The 21078-nt window shown below is 45.0% G+C and overlaps 2 protein-coding genes across 3 annotated transcripts in view; one reads left to right on the forward strand and one right to left on the reverse strand.

Moving 5' to 3' along the window:
- The window catches only part of PDLIM1 (PDZ and LIM domain 1), a 38310-nt gene extending 32125 nt beyond the window's left edge, over positions 1-6185 (forward strand). For both annotated transcript variants that reach the window (XM_082223261.1, XM_082223260.1), the window contains 3 exons: positions 3061-3218; positions 4184-4298; positions 5737-6185. In XM_082223261.1, coding sequence (XP_082079387.1) covers positions 3061-3218; positions 4184-4298; positions 5737-5923 — 460 coding nt within the window. In that variant the 3' untranslated portion in view covers positions 5924-6185. The remainder of the gene's footprint in view (positions 1-3060; positions 3219-4183; positions 4299-5736) is intronic.
- A 905-nt stretch (positions 6186-7090) lies between these two features.
- The window catches only part of HELLS (helicase, lymphoid specific), a 32402-nt gene continuing 18414 nt past the window's right edge, over positions 7091-21078 (reverse strand). The window contains exons 12-22 of the mRNA XM_082223075.1: positions 19934-20030; positions 18095-18256; positions 17536-17681; positions 16371-16509; positions 13554-13637; positions 13351-13470; positions 12643-12759; positions 11383-11542; positions 8588-8684; positions 8312-8388; positions 7091-7588 (exon numbers count right to left, since the gene is read on the reverse strand). Coding sequence (XP_082079201.1) covers positions 7494-7588; positions 8312-8388; positions 8588-8684; positions 11383-11542; positions 12643-12759; positions 13351-13470; positions 13554-13637; positions 16371-16509; positions 17536-17681; positions 18095-18256; positions 19934-20030 — 1294 coding nt within the window. The 3' untranslated portion in view covers positions 7091-7493. The remainder of the gene's footprint in view (positions 7589-8311; positions 8389-8587; positions 8685-11382; positions 11543-12642; positions 12760-13350; positions 13471-13553; positions 13638-16370; positions 16510-17535; positions 17682-18094; positions 18257-19933; positions 20031-21078) is intronic.

Raw genomic sequence — 21078 nt, forward strand, 5'->3', positions numbered from 1 at the left:
AGTATCCCACTGCTGGCCCAGGGTGAGAACTTCAGTACATCTCCATCACAAGATCATGGTATTTATTAAATTCCTATACGGCCCTTCATCCGAGGATCACAGGGTGACGTACAATAGAAAAACACAAAAATACACAACATGGTAGCAAGCAAAAACAATACCACCCTCAGTATGGGGAGCCTTTCAACACGCAAACGTGGTTTCTTGTTCTTGAACCTAAAGCATAGTAGGATAAGAAAAGGAGAGAGCAAGGTCTGGATCAGGGAGAAATTTGAGCATGCAAATTACCTGTGTATGGGCTTGTGGGAAATACTTTGGTGAGGACGACAACGTTACCTTGGAATTGGCCCTTGACGCATGAAGCCTGTCTCAGTAGCTTTTCCCAATTGCTCGTTTTTCTTCTCCTGTCGTGCATGGTTCAGGTTGGTCAAACAGGCTTTATTCACACAAGCAGGAAGGATCTGTTCCACGGAATGTGTTGGATTTTGAACACCATTGCTGGCAAGTTGTGACCACTCTAAATGCTTTTTGTGCATGCCCATTAGCTACAAACAGGCCAGTTCCACTTAGTGTTAGAAATAAGGCATTGTAAGAGACAACCGGGACGCGGGTGGCGCTGTAGGTTAAACCACAGAGCCTAGGGCTTGCCGATCAGAAGGTCGGCGGTTCGAATCCCCACAATGGCGTGAGCTCCCATTGCTCGGTCCCTGCTCCTGCCAACCTAGCAGTTCGAAAGCACATCAAAGTGCAAGTAGATAAATAGGCGGGAAGGTAAACGGCGTTTCTGTGCACTGCTCTGGTTCGCCAGAAGCGGCTTAGTCATGACCCGGAATCTGTACGCCAGCTCCCTCGGCAAGTAAAGTGAGATGAGCGCCGCAACCCCAGAGTCGGCCACGACTAGAGCTAACGGTCAGTGGTCCCTTTACCTTTAAGAGACAACTGGGCCTTTAAAGAAGCAATAATGGAATAGAGAGATGGTAGAAAAGCTTTAGCTATTCCAAATGTTGTAGAAACCTTGTTTTCTAACGGACTAAGAAATTTCAGAAAAGCTCCCATTTAAATGTGGAGTTCAACCAGCAGGAAACAGAATAGCCTTGATCTACAGTTTGTAGAATCAGGTGCCTTTCCTCAGCTCAGTTTGAAAGCAAGATGAGCTGGGAGAAAAATATTGCAACCTGTTGAACATGAAGGTATTGTGGTGTGGGAGAGAAAGAAAGATGTTTTTCTCTGTCATGGATGCTTTAGGTGAGATTCTGCAATGCAGGGAGTCCCATGCAAGCTTGCAAGTCTATAATTATCACTCATGTGCCTCTTGATAGTAAAAAATTCACTCTACAGCCCAAACATATGTCTAGTTTTGACCCGGAAAATTCTCTTGAGGTTTAATTTCCGTGCTTTTGCACATTGTTCATGTTGTTATCTTCAGCAATTAGTTAGGAGTTGCTTTTAGAGACTGCAATTAGTGATTGCTAATGATAGTTCTGAGGAGAAGGAATTGGTGGTAGGTCATCATTGGAGCACTGGATTAAGTTTTGAAGGTACACTATGCAAGTTAAAGCAAAATGTGATTGAACCTCTTCAGATTTAACATATTGGGGTTTGTGTATGTTTTAAAGCAATAGCTTGTCTTTTCCGTGTTTTATCTTGGATGAAATGGTTATATTTTTAACTTAAACAGCACCCCCACCTTAGGCCCGGTTGATATTCGTGTAATGCGCTGGAAATAATGTGCATTATTTCTGGCTCCTATGCCTAATGGTGAAAAGTCATCCGAACAGGAAAATAAAGGATCCTTCTTTGTGCCTTCTGGAAGGAGACAGAGATCTTTGCAAGGCAAAATGGAATGTCTGAATTGCCTCATAGACCTGGTTCAAATGTAGTTCATCACTCGATGAACATGAAGCGAGTCATCACAGGTCAAACCCTATTGCTCTCGTATTGCCTGAAGCGGAGATGTTTCTACATGAAGCCTGTTACACGTTCAGCCACAGCCCAGTCAAGTGATATGCATGAATCAGCTCTTATTGTTCCTCTTGTCTGTGTCTCTCATAAACAGCGAGTCTTGTGGATCCAGTGTGTGGGGCAGCCAGTTATGCACACTTATTCATGTTCATTATGTTGTGCTTGTCTGCAGTTGTGCAGCTTAAGCCAGTCTTTTGTTTTGTAAATTGCCTGCTTGCCTGGGGTGAGTAGCAAGGGCTGCCTGGGAAAATCTGATTAGCAAACGCCACCTGTCTTATGCAGAGTGTGTAGCTTTCTCCCATGCAGCCAAGAGGGGGAATTTAAGCCTATCGATAACCCTCTTGTCGGACGTGGGTGGCGCTGTGGGTTAAATCACAGAGCCTAGGACTTGCCGATCAGAAGGTCGGCGGTTCGAATCCCCGCAACGGGGTGAGCTCCCGTTGCTCAGTCCCTGCTCCTGCCAACCTAGCAGTTCGAAAGCATGTCAAAAGTACAAGTAGATAAACAGGTACCACTTCGGCGGGAAGGTAAATGGCGTTTCCGTGCACTGTTCTGGTTCGCCAGAAGCGGCTTAGTCATGCTGGCCACATGACCCGGAAGCTGTACTCCGGCTCCCTCGGCCAGTAAAGTGAGATGAGCACCGCAACCCCAGAGTCGGTCACGACTGGACCTAATGGTCTCTCTCTTGTTAAAATAAAAGTATTAAAAATTCTGGAGATATTCTAATTCATCCAATTTAGTTTGGACCCAGAGAGACCAGTAAACCTGGACCCCGCAGCCCAAGTGGTAGGCATCACACATTATATTCTGGAAGCACCAATAATGGGGGGGAAGTAACATAAGAATGGTGCAAAAAAGTAGTTTTAAAAGGGGAAATACCAAGAAACTACTGCTAGGAGGCAATGACTGGCTTTTCCTGCATTCACTTGTCGATTTAATCTCACTGCCGCTTGTTTGTGCAAAGACACTTTCCGTCTCTAGTTGTTTCGCTCTGTGTCTTAAGTTTTCTCTTACCTTAAAATAACAACAACAAAAATGCTGTTAACAGATCTCCCAGCACTTCATTCACTAAAGGTGTTTCCTTTAATTTTTCCTCAGCTTGGAACAACTTAACCAGCCTGCCGGAGGTAACTTAGTGATTGACAGAGACTCTGAGGTCTACAAGATGCTGCAGGAGAACCAAGATTCGGCAGAGCCGCCTCGACAATCCACCTCATTCTTGGTGCTCCAAGAAATTTTAGAATCTGAAGAAAAAGGTAAGGAGGGGTGTGTGTGTGTGCACGTTGTTTTTTAAGGAACAAGGACTGTTAAGCTCAAAGACTTGGCTGGACATACAGAAGGAGTAAGAAGAAGCATTTGATCTTCATGACCGTTGCTCTGAACCAGCTCCCCTGTGGGACACACATGTTGCAAAGTTACATTGATGTTCTTAAAAATAGCAGCTGCGAGGAGGGAAATCGGGGGGCTAGAGGGCAGGGAGAGGGTTTAATCTTTCCACACGGTAGTCCTGGTGGAAATTGCCTTCCCCTCGACCCCCAAGAAACGACAATTTGGCTCAGGGGGGGAAGCTCCTTTTGATCACGCTCATCAAACCACATTCCTTATAGGGATTCTAAGGGAGTGCTTTAGACTTCCTATGGGAAACAGCTCTCAGCTAAGTCGTTCCGGGTACTTAATATGGAGGGAAGCTGTTGAATGTGGGATAGATGCGAGATTGTTTGGTTTGGTGGGGGAAGCTGAGCTGGGAACTGAGGGTCAAAACTGAGCAGTGAAAATTCACCAAAATCTGCACTTCCGATATGGGCTGCCATACATGTTTCCCCCCGGACATTTTGGCAATTTGTACCCAGACACTGTTAACAAATACCAGCTACGTTGGGAAAATTCCAGTCGTATGGCAACCCAACACAAAACCAAAACACCCTTATCTGCAATAGTATTCCTGCTATAACCTATGCAACATTTCAGTCCTTCAAAACGGCTGCCAAAAGCCACAGGGGTGGACTTCAGACTTTCAAATTCAGCAACACCTTGTGAGGCCAAAATTTTGTTGGACATGCGTTGGTTTTGTTTTTTTAACTTCAACATGGAGCCAAGGAAAGATCTCCAATGATGCTGTTTTATTTCCTCAGCAGAAACCACGGCCTGTATTGTTGCCTTGATTTTATACTCAAGACAGTTCTCCTAATCCGTAATACTGGTTGCTTTAAAATACTTACAGATCCCAATAAGCCTTCCGGATTCCGAAGTGTGAAAGCACCAACAACCAAAGTCGCGGCATCGATTGGAAATTCTCAGAAGCTTCCTGTCTGTGATAAGTGTGGATCTGGCATCGTGTAAGTAGCAGAACGAGCAGTCATTGGAGACTGCAATTGTGGAGAGGCTGTAGTTCACGCATAGGCAAACCTGGCCCACCAGATGTTTTGGGACTACAACTCCCATCATCCCTGACCACTGGTCTTGTTAGCTAGGGATGGGAGTTGTAGTCCCAAAACATCTCGAGGGCCAAGTTTGGCTATGCCTGCTGTAGTTTGAGGAAAGGCTTTGCAGCTTTGAGAAAATGCTTAAAGGAGGGTTGTGGTGGAAGTTTTAGTATCAAGTACAGTGGTACCTCGGGTTAAGTACTTAATTCGTTCCGGAGGTCTGTTCTTAACCTGAAACTGTTCTTAACCTGAAGCACCACTTTAGCTAATGGGGCCTCCTGCTGCTGCCGCGCCGCTGGAGCACGATTTCTGTTCTCATCCTGAAGCAAAGTTCTTAACCCAAGGTAATATTTCTGGGTTAGCGGAGTATGTAACCTGAAACGTATGCAACCTGAAGCGTATGTAACCCGAGGTACCACTGTAGCATGTGAATGGGTAATCATGAACTAAACAACAGCCAAATACCGCAGCAACTGGGTCTTAAAGCAACATGAACTGGCCATTATTACTCATGAGTGTAGCCTATTCATGTGATCTATGGAAAGCAGGGTCAATTGGCGATGTGAGGTTTTTTGAGTTTTGTACAGTGGTACCTTGGTTTACAAACTTAATTTGTTCTGGAAGTCCGTTCTTAAACCAAGGCGTGCTTTCCCATAGCAGCAGGGGACTCAATTTACAAATGGAACACACTCGACAGGAAGCGGAACATGTTCTTATTCCAAGGCAAAGTTCACAAACCAAAACACCTACTTCCGGGTTTGCAGCATTCTTAATCTAAGTTGTTCATAAAGTAAGCTGTTCTTAAACCATGGTACCACTATATAAGGTTATAAACTTCATTAGGTAAAAGGTAAAGGGACCCCTTTCCCCCCACAGGTCCACAATTCCCAGAGCGGTTTAACAATCAACCCCTCTTCGCAGCAACCTTTAATCCAAGTTATATGACCTTCCTAGGGACGCTGGTGGCACTGTGGGTTAAACCACAGAGCCCAGGACTTGCCAATCAGAAGGTCGGTGGTTTGAATCCCCGCGACGGAGTGAGCTCCCGTTGCTCGGTCCCTGCTCCTGCCAACCTAGCAGTTCGAAAGCAGCTCAAAGTGCAAGTAGATAAATAGGTACCGCTCCGGTGGGAAGGTAAATGGCGTTTCCGTGCGCTGCTCTGGTTCGCCAGAAGCAGCTTAGTCATGCTGGCCACATGACCTGGAAGCTGTACGCCGGCTCCCTTGGCCAATAAAGTGAGATGAGCACGCAACCCCAGAGTCGGCCATGACTGGACCTAATGGTCAGGGGTCCCTTTACCTTTTTATATGACCTTCCTGAATTTTGATCTTGGTACTGTTTTTCTTCCCAGAGGTGTGTTTGTGAAGCTCCGGGAGAAGCACCTCCACCCAGAGTGCTATGTGTGCAGCGATTGTGGAACGAATCTGAAGCAAAAGGGGCACTTCTTTGTGGAGGATCGCATCTACTGTGAGAAGCACGCCCGAGAACGGGTCACCCCGCCTGAAGGATACGATGTGATCACTGTGTTTCCAAAATGAGTGTTTTTCCAGCACTCTACCAGGCACCACTGTCTTCTGCCTCTGAATTCTCCTCGCAGTCACGGAGGCTCAGTGAGGCTTTTGCCAGTGGACCTTTTTAGTAAGTGAACCACTTCCATTTTTATAAAGAAAATCCGCTCGGTCGGAGGGAATTGCCCCTCTTTTTGATAATGCGACTCTTCTTCCGCAACTAAAAATCGGATACCAGAGGGCAAGCCACACGATTTTTCTTTTTCTACTCAATAAATGGAGCTGACTCAAACCGCCGTCTGCTGCATTGTTTGATTTAGCATTGTGTGGACTAGATGCAGGGTAAACGGGAGTATATACCAAAAAAAGTTAGATTTTTAAGAATCCAGGTCAGCAAAAATATTGCATCTCCCACACCAGTGTGCTTTTCACTTTGATATCATTTACACAAGTTTCTTGTCAGGGCTAGGGGTGTGTTGCATGATGTCTCAGAGTTCTGCAGTCTGTGGAAAGGGCTTGCTTACTTTAGTTTCCCATGGTGTGGTTTTATAAAAAGAACTGCCTGTTCCCCGTATCCTTTTGCTTGCCTTTGTTTTTTGTTATTGCTGAAACTGAACTGTTTCTGAAGCAGTGCTTTTAAGTTCTTACATTCATTCTTTTGGTGTGAAATACTATGATGCAACTCTTTTCTTCGGACTTGTGCCAAGGAAAATACACTTCTCACTGGGCATAGCAACTAATTCCTCCTTCGAGCAATAACATTAGGTATCTAGATAACAAAACACCCCCCTTCCCCTGGTGGTTTGATAGCAGATTGTTGTAGAATTGGCTTTTACCTAGAGCAGTAAGGGGAGCAACTTTGCGATTTACTTTCATCCAGGAGTGCCAAACTGGGAGGGGGGGGGAGCTGAGTTTCCCATCCTAAGGAGGAAACCCTGAATTGTCTCCCCTGCCTTGATAAATTTCTTTGGCTCTTTACTATCAGTTGGTACTTTTACACCAACCATTACTGACAAAACCCAAAACGATCTCAAAAGATGTGGAAATGAGACACAAGTTAAGTAGTAACATGGACTTAGGTTCTCAGAACCTGGCACCTCCAGGTGTACAATTTCAAGCTGGGGGTTATTTTTTGTAGTGCTTCTAGGAGACAACTGAACACGTGGATTTGCAGTAACTCTGCTACCTTGCGAGTGCTGCTTGTTACAAAACAATTTATTTAGCAAAATTATCAAAAACTAAAGTCATACAGGTTTGGACTTTGAAACAAAATACATCGACCAAATAAAACTATACTTGAGGGCAAGGGGTAAGCATACTGAGAAGTAAAAAAACCAAAAACTCCAAATCCTACCATTTATCAGAACTTCCACAGGAAACTATAGTAGTATTTAGCTTTCCAGTTTGTACAAAGTCAGAGGATCTAAAATCCAAGGGGCGTCCAAAAGCTCTCTTTTCACATCTACACTTAATAATGTTACATTTTAGAGCCTTATTTTCTTTCTGGAAAATGATACAACCAAAACAAGAGTTCAGAAATGCATTTCAGACTATTAAGAACAAAGCAGCTGTAAGGTTACGGTCACCAACTGCCTGTATCTCAAAACACACACTCTGTGCTGACATCTTCAGAGTTTTCTAAAACCTTGAACGCTCTCGTTTTCTCTTTAAGTTGCTCAGAAGCTTTCATTTGGTCTAGGGAGAAAGAAGCAAGACACACAGTTTAGAGCACCTGCCTTGAACTGGTGGAACGGGAAATTTGAGTGGGTTGTGGCCTGATCCACGGTGGGTCGCAACAGGAGTGCTATTGTGCAAAATATATGGTGAATGATTAAGGAAAAAGTCTCCAAAATGCATGTTTGGGTTAAAAATGGGCCCTAGGTCTGAAAAGCTTCAAGATACCTGTGTTCAGAAAGACTAGAGTCTCAGTAAACAGCCAGGTTGTTCTTTTTAAACCAACCTAGCCCTCCTTTATAAAAAGACAATGCTCTCTGAACTTTGTCTTGTGTAGTTTCAAACTCTAGCATTCTTTTTTTGATAACACAATCAAATTGACAATTACTCAGTAGTAAGAATCGGACTTCAGTAGCTAGTTAAGTCACTACCAATGCAGTTGTTTCTCTCCTAGCACAATTGCTGCAGAAAAAAACTGCTCCTTTGTGGCAAAACCGTGCGTATGTCTTGGAGTTATCAGCTGCACATTTTGTGCTAAGCAGCTTGCGCAGTAAAAACAGAGAAACAAAAATATTTAAAAAACAGATAGTTGGTCAGAAGCAGCAACAAACAATTGTAATTGGGGAATCCCACCTTAAGGAATTGTATCTCTCAGCTGGGAGAATTCACGCTACACACATAGTTCACATTTGAAGCTCATTTCTGGAGAGATTCAAATGAAAAGACACTGATATCTATACTTACCGATAAGGTCACTCCTGTCCAGCAGTAGCTCTAAATCTTTGTCAGTTATTACTTTTTCTCTTGATCCTTTAACCTCTCTACAGATGGAAAGAAAGTATATGTTACTTTCAGATAGCTGAGTTCCAGTGCAACCATATTTATTTACTTGAAACTAAGCCCCACCATTAGAACTGCAAGTCAATAAAGCACCTCTAACATACAAACCCTTCGTTAAATAAGCATAATGAATTTTTGCACATTAAAAAACCAAATGGTTTCTTTGTAAGTGAGACATACCTGTCGTAGTCCCTGGACTGTAGCAGCTCCATTAATTCCTTGGGGTCCAAGCAACTCTTCGATTGGTTTATTCCAAATTTCCCACCTTTAAACTGATCTTGAAGTTAGACAAGAAAAAAAAGAACAACTTTGAGAGAGAGAAAGCACTGTCGCTTGGGCTTTCTGATAGTATTAAGAAACATCTGGCCACAACACTGGTACAAAAGCTATTAGTTCATAAACATTCTGTTCTCTGCACATTCCATTTTGTCTCATTGCACACAATTATGGATCAGAGTTTTCTGAAACATTTCCCAAACAGGTTTGCGACGTTAAATTCAGTACAAGAAAACTTACGAGTAAATTGATTTGACAGGCACGTTTACGTGGTGAAAACACCATTAGATCCCAGTTGGGACGTGGGTGGCACTGTGGTCCAACCCACTGAGTCTCTTGGGCTTGGCAATCAGAAGATTGGCGGTTCGAATCCCTGCGATGGGGTGAGCTCCCGTTGCTCTGTCAACTCATCAACCTGGCAGTTTGAAAGGTCGCCAATGCAGGTAGATAAATATGTACCGCTGCAGCAGGGGAGGTAAATGGTGTTTCCACGCACTCTGGTTTCCGTCACGGTGTCCCATTGCGCCAGAAGCGGTTTAGTCATGCTGGCCACAGGACCCGGAAAGCTGTCTGTGGACAAACACCGGCTTCCTTGGCCTGAAAGCGAGATGAGTGCCGCAACCCCAGAGTTGCCTTTGACTGGACTTAACCGTCCAGGGGGTCCTTTACCATTAACCTAGATCCCAGTTGCTTTTCGCCAACTTGGGCAACATTCATGATGTTACACAGCAAGACCTGGTCTTGGTAACTCATTCTCCCAGCTTAGTTTGTGCAAGTAAGATCCCCTAGGATTGCAAACGTTTGACACGTATCTTTGACCTACAAAAGGAGAAGAGCCATCGGTGCAAAACGGGTGCTTTTTATGGAAATATTCTCTCTTGGCTAACCCTCCAGGGGCTGCTGGCCGGTGGCGGCCAAAGATGGACATGCCAACGCCCAAACATATGAAGGGAAAAGGAAGTAGAAACTCAAGCCTGTCACTGTTTCCATCAGGTGATCATTGGGTCTATAAATAGTTATGCCCAGGTGTCAAAAGCAACAGGACGTTAAACCAAAGTAATAGGGAAAATGCAGAGGCACCTCCCTGCTTGTTCCTGTCCATCACAACCGACAAGTATCCATTACGTTGCTGCATATTTTTGAGGTGCTGCCTTTCAGTCAAGATTACCGAAAACTGATGCTGCCTGGATACGGCTATTTTTCTCCTTTTTACTTGCAACCTTGACTCGGCTTATCACGGAGGGATTTGAGATTCAGCTCCTTTTAGGAGGAGACTGCCATCAGCGAGTCTTTTCTCTGCCCACAGAGCAGCACACCTGAAAGCCCCCGTCGCGTGTAGAATCCGCACACTAGCCCTGCATCTCTCCGGCGACAGTAGGGAAGACAGCGCACATGGCAAGGAGCTTGCAAGAGCCTGAGATTTGATCTCCGTTACAATCGGATGCCACCTGTTTTCTTCTGCCTTTCAACAGCTTGGGTGGTGCCTCTCACCCAACACACCGAGTGCTAGTTAGCACCACCAAGCGGGCTACAATCTTGTGAACACAAGGCAGGTTCACTTCCAAAATCATTTTTGTCTCGCACGTCCCAGAAGCCAGGAAACAGCAGCAAAACTCTGCTCAAGGCGGTGTAAATGGCAACAGCCCTTGTGGCAGAGCAGCGGGCAAAAGCTCTCTTTAAGTGTGTGATCATTTATTGCTCTCAACGTCAGCTGATTTAAGCCTGTGGGTTCTACCACGGTACACAATCCGATGCATAGCCAAGCAAAGTGTGTATAAAGTGTTACCGGAAAGTTCGGTGAAAGGTCACAGAAATCGGGCAGCGAGAAATATTTGAATATACAATTGGCATCGGAAACCCATGAAATGCTCACAATTGTGTACAGTGGTACCTCAGGTTACATACGCTTCAGGTTACAGACTCCGCTAACCCAGAAATAGTACCTCGGGTTAAGAACTTTGCTTCAGGATGAGAACAGAAAGCGTGCTCTGGCGGCGTGGCGGCAGCAGCAGGAGGCCCCATTAGCTTCAGGTTAAGAACAGTTTCAGGTTAAGAACAGACCTCTGGAACGAATTAAGTACGTAACCAGAGGTACCACTGTACAGAGATGAAGCTGTACGAGTGATTTAAGCGTTTCCATAAAAGGCGGCAAGCCATCGAAGATGACCCTCAGTCTGGCAGGCAGTCAATGAGCAGAACGATAGCAAATGTCGACAGAGTTATTGATGCGGGATTGGCGTTTGTCCGTCCAAATGATGGCGGAAAAATTTCATATTCTGCATGGAATTGTTACTGAAGTTACTCAGTTGTCCCACCCTCCATATTCTCCTGATCTGGCCCCACCGGATTTCTTTCTTCTTCCAAAACTGAAATCTGCACTTAAAGGGCAGAGATTTTCCAACGTTCCACACATCCAAGCTGCTGTGATGAGGGAACTGAAAGCAGTACAAAAAGACTTCTCCAGAAGTTTCCAACAGTTCTGTGAACATTGTCAACAGTGCATTGTATCAGAGGGGGCCTACTTTGAAGGCCTGTAAGGTATGTCTGTATGTATGAATATTTCTCGCTGTCCGATTTCTGCGACCATTCACTGAACTTTCCGGTCACGCCTTGTACATTTAGAGAAACCACATTCGTAGCTGTTAGCCCAAGAAGGAAAATCTGTCAATTTTGGTAAGAAAAATGAAGTTGCTACTAACTTTTGTGGATAATCAGCTTCTCTAACTTCCTTTTGGCAGCAGCTCTCTCCACAATCTTCTGATCGATGGTGTTTGCAGTTACAAAGCGATAGACGACCACCGGCTTTGTCTGGCCTATTCGGTGACATCGGTCTTGGGCCTGGAGGTCAGACTGAGGGTTCTAAGAATGGGAAAGAAGGGAAATGAACTCCAGAGATAAAATTAAGGGGTTTGTTTTCCTTTTTTTGCAGGCAGTGCCAGGAAGAACTACTTCTAGCTTTCTGCAAGTTTGGGATTAAGGAAAAATATATTAATATATGGAGCTGCTTTATGCTAGGTTAGACCAGTGGTCCACATAGTCCTGTATTGTCTACTTTGACTAGTGACAGCTAAGGCAGGCTTCTCCCATACAAATGTATTTCACACACACAAAATGTGACCCCTTCTGACTACCAGGAATGCAGAAACCACTAAACATCTGGGGTTGGGGGGAAAAGAGAAATAATAAAAGTTTACAAAGTGCTGCTGTGGTGATGCCAGATCTGACTTGCTACATGCAGACCACGTGCTCTGCTGTCTCTGACATAAGGGCAGGTCCATTCTACCTAGCAAAAAAGACTAGCTGGGGTTTTCTTAATTTCACTTTACCTGGTTATTTCAATCTGGTGTAAAGTGCTGTACCTCAGCCAGAGTTGTTTAGTCCAGGTATAGGCAAACTCAGCCCTCCAGATGTTTTGGGACTACAACTCCCATCATCCCTAGCTAACAGGGTCAGGGATGATGGGAATTGTGGTATCAAAACATCTGGAGGGACGAGTTTGCCTATGCCTGGTTTAGTTGATACAGAGATTAAAAATACATAATTGCTTGACTGAACTTTGGAATTTCTGAAACAAATTATTCTGAGCCTCATGCCATTCCTGTGAGCTGTTTAGAATTTGGCATATTTCTGTAGAACCAGAACAGGCTCTTCATAGCAGATCACACAACCTGAATTTAAGAGGGGCAGAAATATAAATCTTCCCCTCATCGTGCTTCCCTGGAGAACTATTTCTCCATCTGCACCAGGCTTTGGAGGCAGCTTGCTGGGCAGTGCTGAAGGCTGCCACCATAAAACACTTAACTGAGATTCCTGCATTGCAGGGGGTTAGACTAGATTACCCTCGGGATCCTTTCCAACTCTGATCCCTGAAGCCCCCATCACCATATGTGTCACTCAGCACACAGCCCTTTGAGTTCAGGACCCATGACAATTTATACATGCCAGCATGCGAAACATACCCAGTCACTGTCATAAATGATTACTGTGTCCGCTGCCGTCAAATTAATGCCAAGACCTCCAGCCCGTGTGCTCAGCAGAAAGATAAAAACCTCCGGATCTGTGTTAAACTTATTTATCTGCAAATGACGAACGGTAAACACATTAGGTTAATAATGTACCTTTACGGTGCCAACCAAACACACACTAAACCATGCAGGGAGCCTCCACGAACTGTGGAGATTCTCCAGTTCAGGAACAATCCCCATAAATCATGAAGAGCTGCAAGGATGGCCAGGGCGATGAGCCCTGGGGACAGAACTTGCCAGTGCATCCACAGACTATGTCACACAATGACTATCGTATAAGTGAAGCACATGTTCAAAGAGGACTACAAATGTTGGGTGTAAGACTTAATTTCAACTGCAATATTCATCACCGCCTCAGTTAGTTAGGACAGCCTCCACCTAAACATGTCATCAATACATTTTAAGGCGCAAGCTACTTACTGATAATAAGCAGAACACAAATAACACTTTTCAAGCATCATCTTTGAGAAATCCCAGCACTGAAGTGGGTGGTGAAGCTGCCTCGGGCTAGTGAGTTCATAGACTAAGCCAGAACTCGCTGATATTTCTAGCTAAACTCTGTTGACAAAAGTTCTCTGCTGCAATGCAAAGGGAATCTTAGAAGAGTCAAACAAACCAGGATCCAATAAATTTATCACCTACGTTTTCTTCCCTCTCTGCATACGCCATGGACCCGTCTAGGCGACTGAACTCGTACAACCTCAGATAGCAATAGTCCATCAGAATATCCAACATTTTTGTCATCTGCGAGAACAGCAGCACCTGAACAGAGCAAAGATTCTTTAATAATCTGAACTGAGGTGTCCAGGCAAATAAATTCTGGTAACACCATAAACTAACAATACCTTGTGTCCTCGTTTTTTTAGTTCTGGCAGCATGCGATCCAAGAGTAAGAATTTGCCCGAACTCTTCACTAGATCTTCGTCGACCTTGATGCAAGAACACACACGTACAATTTAGGACATTCTAATTAAATTATAGGGACGTGGGTGGCGCTGTGGTCTAAACCACAGAGCCTAGAGCTTGCTGATCAGAAGGTTGGTGGTTTGAATCCCCGCAACGGGGTGAGCTCCTGTTGCTCGGTCCCAGCTCCTGGCCACCTAGCAGTTCGAAAGCACGTCAAGTGCAAGGAGATAAATAGGTACCACTCTGGCGGGAAGGTAAACGGCGTTTCTGTGCGCTGTTCTGGTTTGCCAGAAGTGGCTTAGTCATGCTGGCCACATGACCCGGAAGCCGTCTGTGGACAAATGCTGGCTCCCTCGGCCTATAGAGCGAGATGAGCGCGCAGCCCCAGTGTCATCCACGACTGGACCTAACGATCAGGGGCACCTTTACCTGGTGGAACGCTCTGTCACAAGAGACTAGGGCCCTGCAGGACTTGACATCTTTCCGCAGGGCCTGCAAGACGGAGCTGTTCTGGCAGGCCTTTAGTCAGGATTCAGTCTGACTCCCTCTCCCCTTTCATAAGAACTTGCATGAAAGTGGCCTCCCAATTTTTCTCACAGGCCCATATAAGTTCAGCACAAACAGTTGAGCCTGGTGAGCGTTTAAGGTCCCCAACCCTAATCTGCGGGTTGCCATCCGATTGGATTTTATTCTGATCCTGATCTGATTTGAGGATGAATTTTAATTGATTGTCTGATTTTATGTTAATGTACTATACATTTGATGTAAGCCGCTCTGAGCCCGGCTTCGGCTGGGGAGGGCGGGATATACTGTATTTTTTGCACCATAACACTCACTTTTTTCCTCCTAGAAAGTAAGGGGAAATATCTGTGCGTGTTATGGAGCGAATGCCTGCGGGTGGCAGGGGGGATCTGCTGCAGTCGTGAGCAGGGGATCCATGGTTCCCTTTTCTTCCCTCCTCTGTGGTTACAAAGCATGGATCCACATGGATCCTCAGGATTTTTGCATTGGGCTACTCCAAACTCACTGTCAGATCACATGTCTGTGGCCGCAGTATGAACCACAAAAATCATACATCCACTATTTCGTTTAGAATATTTTTTTTCTTGTTTTCCTCCTCTAAAAACTATGTGCGTGTTATGGTCTGGTGCGTGTTATAGAGCGAAAAATACGGTAAATAAAATTTATTATTATTAATAATAAATCATATTTGCATTAGAAGCAACTAGCTTCGCACGAGGAACCTGTGGCCCTCTAGTCACTTGTTGGACTCCAACCCGCAACGGTCCCTGATCAGCACAGCAGGAGTGATGGGAAGAGCCACAGCTTCCCCAACTCTGCGTTACACAACAGCTTTCCCTGCTCTTCCGGCAATGATGTTTGTAAATATGCTGCCTTCATTTCTTCCAAAACATTTCATCAAGCAACAGCGTCACCAGTGAACAGCTAAAAAGGACAATTTGAACTCACTGCCCCTTCCTCTCCCACTCCCATCCCCTGCCTGGTGGTTCCGGGGTTATTTACCCTGGAAGGTTTTATCCCCTTGTTGGCAGGCCTCAAGAATGGCACCAGGAAAAGAGCCTGGAGTTGGAAAGAAAGCCTCTGAAGTCTAAACCACCACGAATAAAAGCTATGCATAAAACACAGTGCACTGTTTGAATGTTCTTCTTTCTTCTAACGGGCCCAAAATTATAAGAAATGTTGAAGAAAGTATTGAAAAGACAACCGACTGAAAGTTAAATGCTGAGATGTTTGAACCTTCCAATAATAAAGGTAAAGGGAACCCTGACCATTAGGTCCAGCCGTGACTGACTCTGGGGTTGCGTGCTCATCTCGCTCTATAGGCCGAGGGAGCCAGAGTTTGTCCGCAGACAGCCTCTGGGTCATGTGGCCAGCATGCCTAAGCCGCTTCTGGCGAACCAGAGCAGCGCACGGAAACACCGTTTACCTTCCCACCGGAGCGGTACCTATTTATCTACTTGCACTTTGACGTGCTTTCGAACTGCTAGGTTGGCAGGAGCAGGGACCGAGCAATGGGAGCTCACCCCGTCGCGGGGATTCAAACCGCCGACCTTCTGATCGGCAAGTCCTAGGCTCTGTGGTTTAACCCACAGCGCCACCCGCGTCCCTGAACCTTCCAATACAATAAATCAAAGTCAGTGTGTCTTGATTTTCTGGGTTCTGTTTTTTAAAAAATTGGGTGGGAAGATAACCCCAGGTAACAAACTGTATGGTTAAACCCCCCCCCCTCTCTCTCACACACACTCATTCTAGGTTAGGGCAAAGTTCTGGGTTATAGAAAACTGCTCCACTGTGAGGTTAAGAGCCTATTCTCTCTTAGCAAATAACTTTTGCACACAAGCAAAGGCAAATAAGAGGGAGCGATACAATAGTGTAGCTTCCCTCAAACAGTGGCCTTGGGCATTTTCAACTGGGCATCAGTGCCGCAGCCACCTCTATAGACTGCCCTACCGGCTGGGCATGCAATAATCTTGTGGCTGGACTAATGACGGCCCCAGCAATTCTTTGCATAGCGGGCAAAGGTGGTTGGAAGACGAGAGAAGTTGTGGGATGTAAGGAAGCTCTCCTGTCCTCTTTCAAAGTCCTGACATGAGTCTTTTGACTGCTCGTCACCCACTTCATTCACGAGAGCGAACTGTTCTCTGCAAATCAAACTGCGATGCCATCAGGCGAAGCCCTTCAAACAACATTGGAATGAACAAAAGGCCTTTTAAGTAAGCGATGGGAGGAAATACCTTAAACTGCTGGGTGGCAGCATCCAATGGATATTCAATAAGGTATGGGTGGTTGCAACACTTCCTCAGTAGCATCATAATGTTCTGCAACTTCAGGTTGATTTCTGAATCCAACGGCGTACTCATTTCTATTACTGGCCTTGCAAACGACAAGCGAGTTTGTAAGCATGATGGAATCAAACGACAATGCGAATTATAGCTGGAATCTAGCTAAGCCCACAAAAGATACTATGCTGCTAGCAGCCTGTCTTTTCACAATGGCCGTGGAGCCACAGCGAAGAGATACCAGCCTCTTGGCAAGATAGCAAAAAAGGCATTCCATCAAACAGGCCAAGGACAGGTCTTCCTTCCTCTGCTGGGAGCACAGAAACAAAGTGTGCTTGCAGAAAAGGGATGGAGGGGGCAGCCTGCTGGGATGGATTCTGGGTGTGAAATAAGGAAGGGCACTGAGCCTTGCTGCAAACAGCAGGGGAGACTGGTCAGGTGGCTTGCTTGGGGGAAGGGTGGCCTGAAAAGGCTGGATGGCTCATGCAGTGAGTCTGCGCACTGAGCTCAGGTGCACCTGCTTGTGGGGGACGAGAGGTTGTCTCCTGGATTCAAGACAGCGACCTCTAGTATTAAATGTGCACATTATCCCAACTCCCTGCAATGCAACAATCTCAACTAGATCATTCAAGGTGGCTGGCCATCCAACCTGTGCTTAAGAATTTACAATGAAGGATAGTCAACAGCTCCTGGGGGAGTCCGTTCTGCTATCCCAACACCTCTTAAGTGTCAGAAAGTTCTTCCTGATACAGTGGTACCTCGGGTTACAGACGCTTCAGGTTACAGACTCCGCTAACCCAGAAATAGTACCTTTGGTTAAGAACTTTGCTTCGGGATGAGAACAGAAATTGCGCAGTGGCGGCAGGAGGCCCCATTAGCTAAAGTGATGCTTCAGGTTAAGAACGCACCTTCAGAATGAATTAAGTTCTTAACCCAAGGTACCACTGTATTGGTGATACTATCTCTGGATTCAGAGGTAAGGTAAGTAAAGGACTGCTCAATCATCTGTACAACACCACATTTTATAGAGACAGTTTATCCTCCAACTCTCTACTGTGATGGTTCTTTGTATATGCCACCAGTTTAAGTGCAAATACACAAGCCATGGTTAGATAAATACCTCTCTTTTTCAACTTCCTCTTGCATTTCGGCCATCATCTGCTCCAGTCGATCAGGAAAATCATCTTCATCAAGCTCACGGTAACTAGCCACCTTCCGACTGCGCCGCTTTGGCCGGCCTGTAGAGCTTAGCTCAACAGCTTCTTCCTAAATAGCGGAAAACATTGCTACAGTTCACTGTGATGCATTGGGGAAAAACCAAAAAGCTGCTGTGATAAAATAGGTCACGTACTCTGAACGAACTTGTTTCTAACTCTCTGTTCAGTGACAAAAAAAAGAGAACAAACCTTTTGAACATTCCATAATAGATGAAAACAAGAACCATTTGAGTTTTTCTTTAGCAGAAATGCACACAATATTCATATTCTCTTATTTTGAGAACCTTTGCTCTAGTGTTTTGCTCAAATTTCACAGTCCTATGCAACATGTTTTTTTAAAAAATGAATGTCTTCAGAAACAGAAAGGCATCCCATCTGCAGTTGCAGAGGCCAAAATAAACTGATTCGAGGCCAAAATGTAGGTTGATATGATTAGGATAACCTGGGCATCACAGCACGCACCTGACTGTTTCCCAGCAGCTTTCGAATGGTCTTGTTTATAATGGCACTGTAGAAAGTTTCTTGCTTCTTCACCAGGGGCGCATAGACCACAACTTCACGTTTGGGAGGAACTTCGAGAGCGATATCCAATTTCAGTCGTCTCAGCAAGAAAGGGGTCAAAATCTAGAGTTTGAAAAAGTTTCAGATATGAAAATTTCCAACAACTCAAGCTTAAATAATAGAAGGCTGCTGGCTCGAAAGGGAAATGCAACAATATACAAAGACGGGGTTTCTGCACACTGCCATGTGCAGTGTTACGCTTGTTTGTCCGATAATGGCATTGGGCAGATCCCTTATATATGACGCATAATACTCAAAAAGCTTATTTAAAAGGCACAGCACTTCTGGTTTTGATAAATATAAAACGCAAATTTAACCGTATGCTAAATCTCCCTTGGTAAAGTGAAACACTCCTCTGTATTCACCATTATAATAACAGCCCACACAACGCAACTTAAGTATTTTTAGCCTATGAAGGGAAAGAAAACAGGGGAAAGATGACTATTTTCAAAGGGTTTCATGTCTTGCACTGCACTATGAAGTACGTATTATGTGTAATGGCAGGAAAAGGTTGTACTTGTACCCCGATATGCTCTTACATCCCATGGGGCCCAGTAGACATGATCAATAAAAGCGAAGAGACTTGCAAGGAACTTTTAATAATAATAATATTTATTATTATTAATTATTTGTACCCCGCCCATCTGACTGAGTTTCCCCAGCCACTCTGGGCGGCTTCCAATCAAGTGTTAAAAACAATAAAGCATTAAATATTAAAAACTTCCCTAAACAGGGCTGCCTACAGATGTCTTTTAAAGAGAAGATAGCTGCTTATTTCCTTCACATCTGGTGGGAGGGCGTTCCACAGGGCGGGCGCCACTACCGAGAAGGCCCTCTGTCTGGTTCCCTGTAACCTCACTTCTTGCAATGAGGGAACCGCCAGAAGGCCCTTGGCACTGGATCTCAGTGTCCGGGCAGAACGATGGGGGTGGAGACGCTCCTTCAGGTATAAAGGACCAAGGCCGTTTAGGGCTTTAAAGTTCAGCATCAACACTTTGAATTGTGCTCGGAAATGTACTGGGAGCCAATGCAGATCTCTCAGGACCGGTGTTATGTGGTCCCGGCGGCCACTCCCAGTCACCAGTCTAGCTGCCGCATTCTGGATTAATTGCAGTTTCCGAGTCACCTTCAAAGGTAGCCCCACGTAGAGTGCATTGCAGTAGTCCAAGCGGGAGATAACCAGAGCATGCACCACTCTGGCGAGGCAGTCCACAGGCAGGTAGGGTCTCAGCCTGCGTACCAGATGGAGCTGGTAGACAGCCGCCCTGGACACAGAATTAACCTGTGCCTCCATGGACAGCTGTGAGTCCAAAATGACTCCCAGGATGTGCACCTGGTTACAAACCCCCAGTCCATGGGCCGCTTCTATCCTGCCCCCAGGTTCCCAAAATTTGTATACATATGTAGGCAAACATAAGGTTAAAGCAAAATAAAGATGCAATATAAGCACACATCAACAATTAGTACAACTGTAAAAATTTACCATTAAAGCCAAACGTTTTAGAAAATTTAATACTCGTAGCGTCCAAAAGCATTCAAAAGTCAGTACCAGCTGAATCTGTTTAGTGAGGCTAGTCCAAAGTTGAGGCCCAACAAAGACTAACAGTTATAGTGGCATTTGCTTTTGGATTTGTGTGCGTCGTAATAAGCTTATCAAAGATGCCACAATATGCTTTTGCTTCAACAGACCAACAGGCTACCATTCAGACGATTCGCTCACTTTAAGCAATCAGAACAGACCTGATGCAGCATGTGCAAGATGTTCTGTTCTCTTTCCTTAGCAACAATGTCTTCTGCTATTTCCGATATACTGGTGATGTCAAACCAGGACTCAAAGCTGTGGTGAAGGAAACAAAATCGGGAGACAAATTTAAGAACTGGTGAGATGTGCAGTTGGGTTCTGTGCTGAAGAAAGCAAAGGCCTGTATAGATTAGCCAAATTTGAACGTATTTGCTGCTGCCTTAATTTACTCGGCTTGTTAAGGGAGGTAAAAAGAGGAATGTGGGGAGCTGAAACTGCTCAATCCTCACCCCTTCCTTGAAATAAAAGCTTCCACACCTCTTAAAATCTAGAAATTTGATAATCAAGGCACTGAATTCAACACCGAAAATTAAATCCCCTGCACGTGCAATAATATATCCTCCCATAACAAAATCCACTACACACCCAAATCCCTGTGTGCAGCACTAACCAGAGTTTCAGGATGGGGAAAGTACATTTCCTGAAAACCTATGTGAGTGAAGCAAAACCTGCAATTACTGGATAAAATATTAGCTTAACGTTCCACGTTTAAAAAACTAAACATGTATAATAAGGTCATTTCAGGGTAAGTTTATACTGTGCTCCCAAATCTCTGAATGCCCGGACCTGCAGAATTTATTCATTTTAGGGAGCTGGACAAATAAAGCACTGAAAGAGGGAAGCAGGCTAGTTTTTCCGCAAGGAATTAAAACAGAACTTCACACCTAAAGTCCTATAAATACCAGAAAGTCTGCCTGTCTTCAAATGAAAGCTCGGGATCTGCGAATTATGGTTCATCAAGGGAATGTCTTCGCAGGAGTGAATTACCAAAAGGGGGTTGTCTCTGCCAATATCTGCACCCGACAGGGTCTGTAGGGAAGGGGGCAGAATTTCAGGTATTTGGGACTTGGGCTCTTTATGGCTTTGGATGCTAAATTGGGCCTAAAAACCAACTGGCAACCAGGGCAGCTGTTTTAAGGGGGGGGGCATGAGAATCCCAGCCAGTAATCTGCCAGCTGCATTTTGGACAAAATGAAGTTACTGATTAGTCTTCAAGGACAGCCCATCAACTATTCCACAGAAGGGTGGAAAGGGAAAGTCAGGATACTTTGCCATGTGACAAAATGCCATTGTGCTTTGGAGC

Source organism: Podarcis vaucheri (assembly GCF_965113315.1).
Source record: "Podarcis vaucheri genome assembly, chromosome: 5".
Taxonomy (NCBI): Eukaryota; Metazoa; Chordata; class Lepidosauria; order Squamata; family Lacertidae; genus Podarcis; species Podarcis vaucheri.